Consider the following 10,489-nt stretch of genomic DNA (forward strand, 5'->3'; position numbering starts at 1 on the left):
CCAGGTGGGGCCTGTCTCTCAGTCTGGCGTTGTTTGGCACGGTTGTCCAAGCGAATAGCGGCACGGACGAGTGGGTCGAACTGAGTGATGGGTTCGAGACACGCCAACTCGTCCAGGAGTGCCTCACTCAGGCTGTCCAGGAACAGGTTTGCCAGAGGCGCATCATTCCAGTCAGTCACCACTGCAAGAGTGTGGAAGTCAATCGAATGGACTAGACTAACATAATACGTGACATGACAATAACGTAACTAAGACAATAACTAAACATAAAACATGACGTGACAAGCATGAAATGTGACAATATGACCTGTTTGACCAGGTTTTATTCATTCAGGTTAAGAAATGTCTGCTGATTAAACCTATTTCAATTTTAACAGTATTTAGTACAGGAAGTTTTCATATTATGCATGCAATAGGAATATGTTTTTTGTCACAATAGAACAAACCACTTGCAGGCTCTAGTGGTAGTTAAAAATGAGTGTGAGGTGAAGTTCTCAAGATATTCGATTAAGTGAACACAGGTTTACAACCATCATTTATAATTTATTTAATTTTATATCTTGTGAACCTCATGTAGGGTAAGACATATTATTATTCCACATTTGGCTCTGTGGTCCAGTCCACTAAAGAATTCTCTTGGGAAAAAGTGGTGGGGCAATCACTGAGATTTCACATCTGTTTTACCCATTAAATGTTTTCTTGTATTTTGCTCAGGTCTGAATAATATTATCAAACATTTTGGAAGAAAGATACAGAATAGCAAGCCAAAACTAGATGCTAAAATTGCAAAGATCTCCACAGCTACAGTGAACTTTCCTGGCGAGCTGACATAAGCTGGTATAAAGGTGATCCAGACTGCACTGAATATGAGCATGCTGAATGTGATGTATTTGGCTTCATTGAAGTTGTCAGGCAGCTTGCGAGCTAGAAAAGCTAAAACAAAACACAATATAGAGAGGAGTCCTATGTAACCCAGTACAGCCCAGAACCCCATTGCTGATCCTACATCACATTCTAGAATGATCTTTTCTTTGTAGTGCTTCATGTTCTTGTAGGGGAAAGGAGGGGATCTTGTTAACCAAAGCACACAAATAAGGACCTGTATGAGAGTGAAAGCAAGCACACTCAGTCTCTGCTGGAGAGGCCCAAACCACTTCATGACATTACTGCCTGGAATTGTAGCCTGGAAGGCCATTAACACCACTACTGTTTTCCCCAGAACACAAGAGATGCAGAGGACAAAGGTGATCCCAAACGCAGTGTGGCGCAGCATACAGGACCACTCAGAGGGCCGGCCAATGAAGGTAAGAGAGCAAAGGAAACACAGTTTCAATGAAAAGAGCAGCAGGAAGCTCAGCTCTGAGTTGTTGGCTTTCACAATGGGAGTGTCTTTCTTCATAAAGAACAGCACGGCCACAAATGCAGTTACACACGCTCCAAATATGGAAAATATAACAAGCACAGTCCCCATAACTTCTTGAAAAGACAGAAATTCAACACTCTTTAAAACACATTGATTCCTTTTAGCATTCGACCAATATTCTTCCAGGCACTGAATACAATCATTAGAATCTGAAAGAAAACAATGAAAACCATTAGCACCCTCTTACAGCTATGGATGTACAGTACAATGAGCAGATGCAATACAATATACACTCACCAAGCACTTTATTAGGTATTTATTACACTTATTTTTTAGACTTCTACTGCTGGAGCCTATCCACTTACAGTTATGATGCGTATGATTACTTTCTGTCGGCTTTGAACAGTCTGGCCAGTCTCCTCTGACGTCGCTGACGTTTTTTGCAACATTCTAGGCAAACTCTAGAGACTAGTGTGCGTGAAAACCCCAGGAGATCGGCAGTTCCTGAGCTACTCAAACCACCCTGTCTGCCACCAACAATCATTCCATGGTCAAAGTCACTTTGATCATATTCTGATCACATTTTTTCCACATTCTTAAGGTTGATGTGAACATTAACTTAAGCTTGTGACCTGTATCTACATGCTTGTATGCATTGCACTGCAGCCACACAAATGAATAAGTTGGTATAATAAAGCAAAAATGTTCCTAATAAAGTGCTTGGTGAGTGTTTATAAAGAGACACTTAGAAATGGTCTCTGTTAATAGATTTCATGTGACGTCATAAGACAGCTGGCAGTCAGCACCAGTGGTCGTATGCCTACTTATAACTTGATATATAATTTAGTTTAGCTTGCTAGTTGGCTCAGGATGTGCTCTCAGTTCTCCATGTGCCATTACTAAGTTGTTCGCTAGGATGGTATTTTTGCTAGTTTTGTTTGGCTATGTAAGCTGTTTGTTCTTCCTATGTACGTGTATATCATTATTTAGCATTGTGCAGTATAAAACATTTTTCCCCATATTAATCAAATAGGCCATGAATTAAACCATTAAATACATAACATTTACTATATTGGACAGCACTCACTTTAAACACCAATGCCTTCTGTTATGAATTGAGGTCTAATGTTAGCTACTAATACTAGCTGACAAAGATTTACAAAGCCATTGCCAACTAAGTCTTAGTAGCATTCTGCTAGCCAGAAATAATATTAATATTTAAGCTAGCCTATGCAGCCTGCATAGCCAGTCAAAAAGAAAGTGCTTAAATTGAATGAAAAGTCAAAAACAAAAATGTCATGCTCAAGCTAGCTTGCTCAGCATAAGCAAATTCAAACAAAAATGCTCCTTTATTTTTCTATATTATTAGCCTGTGTGGAAAAATATGTTTTGATCAGAATGACAAATTATGCATCTTATCTAATTCTCATCCCAATTATGCCACTATTTGCCATGAATAAAATTGTGAATGACATACAATAGGATTGTTATTATTGTGCGCTGGCCTGCTCTACTTTACCCTGGTTGCTTGGACTCTGATCCTTTGCCTGGTACTCTGATTAAAGCCTGCTGTTTACTACATCTCTGAGTCTGCAAGTGCTTCCACACTGAACGCTGAATTTGTGTTTATATCTTTGTGCATAAGCAATAATTAGCTAGCTCACCACCGTCTGCTAACCCCGGTAAGCAGTCATCATTTGGTGATCAATATGGCGATTTGGTCAAGTGATTGAAATCCAGGAATAGACAAGTTAGTGTTGACTTACCTGTAGCATTGCTGATTTCTCCCTCAGCACAGGGCACACAGTCATAGCAGCAGACTGGCCTTCCTCTCTGCACAGCCTTCCGGGTGCCTGGGGGACAGCTCTCACTGCACACTGACCTGGGTTTCTGTGTGCAAGATGGTTCAACTCTTAACTCTCAAAGGACAATATGATTTGTAAATACTTTAGAATTATTCACAATTCTTTTTAATATCATCAAATCAAACACCAGAAGTAGATTGTCACACAGAAGTATGATAATTCAATGCTTCAATACTTCATACATGTGATTTATTTTCTCTGTTTTATTAATCTATGTAAATGGTAAATGGCGGGCATTTATATAGCGCCTTTATCCAAAGCGCTGTACAATTGATGCTTCTCCATTCACCCATTCATACACACACTCACACACCATTGGCTGCCATGTAAGGCCCCGACCAGCTCGTCCGGAGCATTTGGGGGTTAGGTGTCTTGCTCAGGGACACCTCGACACAGCCCGGGCGGGGAATCGAACCGGCAACCCTCCGACTGCCAGACGACTGCTCTTACTGCCTGAGCCATGTCGCCCCCTATGTCACTCATACTGTCTGGTAAATGAAGAAGTGTGAAAAATGTATTTGAAAGGATCGGCTCATATTCAGTTTCTTACATAATTATGAGTCAAATTCTCTATGTTCAGCTATCACTCTCAGCTTCAACCTCTGTTTTCTCAGCACATGGCATGTTGGAAGCCAGTCCAAAAATATGCTTGAAAATGGTGCCATTTGAATGAATCCCATTTTTTGAATCGTTTCCATATTAAAAAACTGCCATGCACAGTGAATCCGCGCAATCTGAGGACCATGCCTACTGGCTAAGTAGGCACACACCTGGACAGCATTAGGATTCAGTCCAGGAGTTAACCCCTTATGATGGCTTTCATTGCTGTCACACTGCGATAACATAAATAAGAGCAGAGATTCCATCCTACGATTACAGTGGCTACGTCAACTGACATCCACACACAGGATTTGAGGATGGTATGGATCAAAAAGCTGTAGACTAATGGTGGAGTTTTTTTGCCTGGAAAAAGTCATCCAAAATATGGTTTCTTTTCTCGCTTTCCTATTGGATATTGGGGTCTCAACTTTGGCTATTCATTTGGGATGTGATATGGTTTGAGAGTGGTCACAAAAGCGATCCCATTTTATTGATTTATTTGTATTTTATTTTAACTGTTCTCTTAATTACCTGAGGCTACTTTATACACATGCAAGTAATATTTTAGGATCAAAGGTGACACTTGAAATAACGTGTTGTATTGTGGTTCAGTTGGAGTATGTATTTCAGTGCTCCAATTGGTTGTTCATTAGACGTCCATTGTCTGTGGTCGTAGCAGCTGTGTGCTTTAAGTAGTGCCCCTTTTCTTGACACAAGCTTGAAAATGTCATACCCAAAACAAAATGGTTGCTATTGTTGCACCGTGAAAAAATGGAATTAATGCACCGTCTTATATTTCAGTCACTTTTTTTCTATCACAGTCTTGTGAGGGTGAAGGCAGCAAAACCTCTCTGTCTCGGTAGGCGTGGTTTCACAAAACCCACACTGACACCAATTTCTGTTTCCGCTTCTCTGCTCTCTGTTCGCTTTGGCTCCCTCGCCCTCTGCTGTCTGGCTCTCTCGGTCACGCAATTCTTCCTTTGAAAATTCTGGTTAAAAACTGTAAGGTTGTATTTCTTCGTCAAAATTGAAATGTTCGTGGGAAACTCTGCGAAGTCAGAGCTGTACACCATATTTCCCAGGCTAGTCAAGTAATGTTACGTGATATTTGTATGCTAACATTACCATATTTTCACATTCCACATTCAACATTTACGAGTGGTCCTAACCTGTCATATGAGTCATGTAAACAAAAGTCTTGCTGTGCATGTCACCACAGGTGCCTGGCACACCAACCTCAGATAAAACTTTACATTTTTCAACTGAATCAAATCTTAACTGACGTGTATGAGTACCGGCTACAGCTGCAGACTGCAAGTGTATCCTAATGACTTTACTCTGCTCAAGTAGGTTGAACCACTGTAATTTATAGAGCTGTCAGCAACTTAAAAACATGGTAATTGGTTGGAACAAAAACCAGTAGTGCAGACCAACCCTCGAGGACTGGAGTTGTGCACCCCTGCAACATACACTACTGTGCAAGCCTTAGGCACCTGTATAACATTCTGTACAGATAAGATTCTTTCAAAAATAATTTAATGAAAGGTCCGAAATAAACATACTATCCATTTTACATTACATTTGAGTAATTTGGCAGAATAGTTAAAAACAATATCAAATCAATATTTTTTGTGACCGCCTTTCGGTGTTAAAACTGCATCACTTCTCTGAAATAGCCAATGCTGTGCTGCAGTTCTATAAGACAATCAGCAGGGAGGTTGTTCCAAGCATGTTGGAGAACTTGCCACAGTTCTTCTCCAGACTTTGGTTGGCTCATTGCTTCTGATCTCAGACAGCCTCGATCAAGTTTTTATGTAAAAAAGTAGTCAATTGCTTACAGTAATATGTTACTTTTTAAAATTAAATCCAAAAATGTCTCTGTAAAATAAAATCTTTTGGAAAATTAATACTTGGAAATCTCAAATGTGTTCTTTTATATGAACAGACACAAAAAAATAAACATATATATATATATATGTATATATATAATAAAGTCAAGGGTGCCTAAGACTTCTGCACAGTACTGTAAATGTCTGCTAATTTCTAGAAATTTATGGAAACTTCTCAGAGGAGTATATTTAGCTACCAGCTAAGTTATAGCTAGGTTCTGCTGACCAACTGCTGAAAATTAGTCTCACAAACTACATGATATAATAATATATTTTATTACTGTGAAAAGCACCTTGCCACAAATATCGCATTTAACTTAACCTTCGAGTGTGTTTGCCTATCCATGATTTCAACATGTCGGCTGCATGTGTGAGTGTAGGGGTAGGCGAGACACAAAGATTCAATAAGAGATCCGGAGCTTATCGAACACAGATTTGCCTTATTGTCAATTGTCAAACCCCAGCACTAGATATCTGTGCTGTGATCATACCATCATTTTCATGTACTGCATAAAAACTTACCTCTTTTTTCCCACCTGCCCAAAGCATACTAACAGGACTCATCACAAACTGCTGACCAGATGGTAAGGAAGCGTCATAATAGCCAACCACTCGGAACTCTACTGCACCATCAGGAGAAAGCTGCCAGTTCACCACCTCATATCTGGCTATTGGGTCCCCATTATTGTCAAAGGAGACATGCTCCCCAGTTCCCAAAGTGAAATTGACCTTTTTCAGAGCCCTAAGTACCTGAAGAGAAGTAAAGATTTCAGCTAAGAGAACAGATTGGTTGGCTTTGTTCATAATGAACTATGTAAGAACGGTTTATTGAGTTACCTGCCAGGGTTGTGGTTTCACACTGTTTGTGCAGCCGTCATGGGGTGTACAGGCCAGCAGGTCATGTAGAGAATGAGCAACAGCGTACACTGCTTTATAAACATTGCTGGAGATTCTCAGTTCTGATACATCAGTGTATTGATTTTCCTGTTCACTCAAGTTCTCAGATCCAGTGCATGGGGCAGTATGAGGCTTGTTGTCTCTATTTCTGAGATAACACTGAAAAGCAGCTTCCCAAAAGTCTGTAACAACAGTATTATTTGGGTACTGGGATGGGTGAAGTTTTAATATAAATTCTTTGAAGCCATTTATTTTGCCTTTGGTGACAGCAAAGCCAAGAGATCCTCCCAGTATTCTGAAACTTGTAGATGTCAGAAAAGTGCTTGTTGTTATCCAGCCTTCACTGCCAACCATTTGAAGGCCAGTAATATTCTGAAAGGTCAGCTGCTCCAATAATTTGATCATCTCAACCTGACCAAGGAATGCTACAATTACTTTTGCAGTACCTCTTTTGATAACATCTACAACCTTCAGTAGTTTCTCTTGTTCTGTTATGTGAAATTTCTCTGAATACTCAAGGCAGATGCCTTCTTGTTGAGCAGTTTCTATAAATGTGGCCATTCCGTTGTTGCCATAGTCATCATCATTTCTCACAGCTCCTATCCAGGTCCAGCCAAAGTGCTTCACCAGCTGAGCCAGTGCTCTGCTCTGGTAATAGTCACTGGGAATGGTTCTGAAGAATGAGGGAAACTCTTCTCTGTTGCTCAGACATGCACATGTTGAAAAGTGACTGATCTGGAAACAACACAATCAAGTAAAATATATAGCAATGAATACAAATACTATGTGTGGCATAGTTATTTTAAATAGAGTGAGGCAAATATACCATGTCTTTGTGTTTGTGTGTGTGTGTGTGTGAGAGAGAGAGAGAGAGAGAGAGGCAATGGAAATATAATGGGAAAAAAATACCTAGCAAAATCATTAGGAGGATTCGGGACATTTCACTAAACCAAAAAGGAAATCTTTCAGAATGATTTTTGTTTGGCATTATCCATTTATCTGAGCAGAGGGGAAAACTGTGTTCATTATAGTGTTCAAATTTTTCATAGTCATTGATCCTTACCATTACATTTTCACAACAGAAAACCATTGCTTAGATTTCAGGAACATATTTCACGAACATATTATCATTTCACTTACCTGTTTGGGAGTATGTACAAATGAATAAAGGGAACTCTTACCACTGGAATCTGAAATAATCCAACAGCTGCTGCAATTGCAATGGCATTAGTCGATGATGATGTCCCAACAATGGCCTGCACTACTGCAGGTGTGGAACATGATGTGTCAGACAGTGTTTCCTCATAACCATTCATCAGAGCCATGGCCGCTCTGAGAGAGAATATTGGAGAGAGACAGGAATCATATATCTTATATCCAAGAGTTACCCCAGGGAGCAGGTCAGTTCTGTTATTTATTTCTTCAGTGGTGAAGATCATTGTCTGGGCCAACCGGAATTCTCTGAAATTGACTCTAGAAATGATAAATAATGTTTGTTTACATTTATGTTAGGTTTACATTACATTACAGACATTTGACAACAAAGTACATAACCATAACCAGGGACAAGTGCGCTGAAAACCCGAGAGGGAAGTACAGTTCCAAGTGCTAGAAGTGGCGATATTGATCAAATTTGAACCTTGTAGATTAATCTGATGAGAAGTCATTTTAAGGGTCATTTTAATACATGCGATACACAAACCTTGAATTAAAAAAGAATAGTGTGACTTAAAAAAAAAAGGTGGCTTTATTTTTTGTCTTTTTTATTTTTTAATATATTAATTTTTAAAAACTTGCTTTAAAAAAGGTGGCTGTATTTGATCTTATATAGGACGACATAAGCCATATTGTTGCATACTCTGAACATTGAATATGAACATAAATCATAACCATACATCTTATCTTCAAATAAAAACCATTACAAACAGATAATAAATACTTGGCCTTCATCTTACCGTACACATTTCATTGGCTCTGGTGTCCTTGTATATTGGATGCTAAGTTTCCTGGTTTCAATGTGCAGTCCAAAGAGCCCACCCATGTTGATGTCTCCATGTCGATAGAAGATGGGCTTGGCTGCCCTTCCCAGTATTCTACATGGTGGTGTCTGCGCTGCAGCCCAGAGGACTGTCAGTGCCAGCAGAATAGTCTGCAGTGCCATCCCACTGCACATCTCAGATCCAGCACTGCTGTGTACCAGGTTTAAATACAACCTTTTTAATTCTCAATCGATTTGTCATTCCCAAAGGCATGACCAAATCCCAGCATAAGCAAGGTGGTGGAAATTATCTTGGCAATGAGGCAATGGAGTATTCAGAGAGGCCACTATTTGTATTTGTATCTGTATTTGTACTCAGACCATGAAAGTGGGCATAGCTTTGCAGGGAAAAAAGGAAAAACTTGGCAGGCAATCCAGATGTTCTTTGTCATTGCTCCTTTTGTTGCATTATTAAAGCATTAAAGTCATTATAAGAAAATCACCTATTATAATAAATATGTAACATGCATGAGTAGATGATGAGTAGCTAACTATTTTACAGCACCCTGGCAAATGATATACAGAACTGTGCAAATGTTTTAGGCTGGTGTGAAATAATGCTGTAAAATAAAAATAGAAATGTTAATCATTTATTTTTTATCAATGAACAAAATGCAAAGTGAGCGAACAGAAGAGAAATCTAAATCAAATTAATATTTGGTATGACCACCCTTTGCCTTCAAACCAGCATCTTCTAGGTACACTTGAACAGGTCAGGGATTTTGTAGGCATATAGTCAGGTGTGTGATTAACCAATTATACCAAACAGGAGCTAATGATCAACCTTTTTGATGTGTAGGTTGAAACACATTCATGAACTGAAACAGAAACAGCTGTGTAGGAGGGTTAAAACTGGGTGAGGAACAGCCAAAATCTGCTTTCAAGGTGAGGTTGCTGAAGACAGTTTAATGTCAAGACTTAGCACAGCAACACGACAGAAGGTAGTTATACTGCATCAGCAAGGTCTCTCCCAGGCAAAAATTTCAAGGCAGACAGGGGTTTCCAGATGTGCTGTCCGAGCTCTGTTGAATAAATACAAAGGAACGGGCCAAGGAAACTTAGTGCAGCAGATGAAAGACACGTCATGCTTACTTCCCTTTCCAGTCGGAAGATGTCCAGCAGTGCCATCAGCTCAGAATTGGCAGAAAACAGTGGGGCCCAGGTATACCCATCTACTGTGCAGAGAAGTCTGGTCAGAAGTCTTCATGGAAGAATTGCGGCCAAAAAGCCATACCTCCGACGTGGAAACAAGGCCAAGCGACTCAACTATGCACAAAAACAGGAACTGGGGTGCAGAAAAATGGCAGCAACATCATCGAGTCTGTCTGGGATTACATGAAGAGACAGAAGCATTTGAGGCTGCCTAAATCCGCAGAAGAACTGTGACTAGTTCTCCAAGATGTTTGGAACAACCAACCTGACTAGTTCCTTCAAAAACTGTGTGCAACTATACTTAGAAGGCAACGAGTGGTCACACCAAATATTTATTTGATATATTTTTCTTCTGTTCATTCACTTCTTCTGTTCATGCATTTTATTAACTGATAAAGAAAATGAACTATTAACATTTCAATTTTTGAAAGGATTCTTATTTTATAGGATTTTTTTCACACCTGCCTAAAACCTTTGCACAGAACTGTACAATTAAAAATAATTTGACTATTCATGTTGCAAAAGTATAGCCAAGTACTGAAAATGAACATGATGGTTAACAAGCACTAACATTTCTCAGTCCATTTGATTGCATCAAAAAGATTTTAAACAAATTGAGGCTGATCTCAAGAAATGGTCCCATCTGCCAAGCTCTCTACAGGCCAGGACATTCTTCAACTTGTAC

The 10,489-nt window shown here is 39.5% G+C and overlaps 1 protein-coding gene across 1 annotated transcript; it reads right to left on the reverse strand.

Moving 5' to 3' along the window:
* Nucleotides 1-658: 658 nt before the first annotated feature.
* LOC133108154 (extracellular calcium-sensing receptor-like) lies at nucleotides 659-8,787 on the reverse strand. The gene is made up of 6 exons (XM_061217590.1): nucleotides 8,570-8,787; nucleotides 7,796-8,087; nucleotides 6,555-7,349; nucleotides 6,240-6,467; nucleotides 3,130-3,253; nucleotides 659-1,572 (listed from the first exon to the last, which is right to left on the reverse strand). The coding sequence occupies exons 1-6, from the start codon at nucleotides 8,785-8,787 to the stop codon at nucleotides 659-661; spliced, it is 2,571 nt and encodes an 856-aa protein (XP_061073574.1).
* Nucleotides 8,788-10,489: the final 1,702 nt, after the last annotated feature.

Source organism: Conger conger, chromosome 13 (assembly GCF_963514075.1).
Source record: "Conger conger chromosome 13, fConCon1.1, whole genome shotgun sequence".
Lineage (NCBI taxonomy): Eukaryota > Metazoa > Chordata > Actinopteri > Anguilliformes > Congridae > Conger > Conger conger.

Bases quoted from the DNA above. Each gene is read 5' to 3' on its own strand.
- LOC133108154 (XM_061217590.1), bottom strand. From the start codon at position 8,787: ATGTGCAGTGGGATGGCACTGCAGACTATTCTGCTGGCACTGACAGTC. The intron at 7,350-7,795 runs GTAAGAGTTCCC...TGTTGTTTCCAG, and splicing joins GATTATTTCAGATTCCAGTG to ATCAGTCACTTTTCAACATG. The intron at 6,468-6,554 runs GTAACTCAATAA...ACTTCTCTTCAG, and splicing joins TGAAACCACAACCCTGGCAG to GTACTTAGGGCTCTGAAAAA.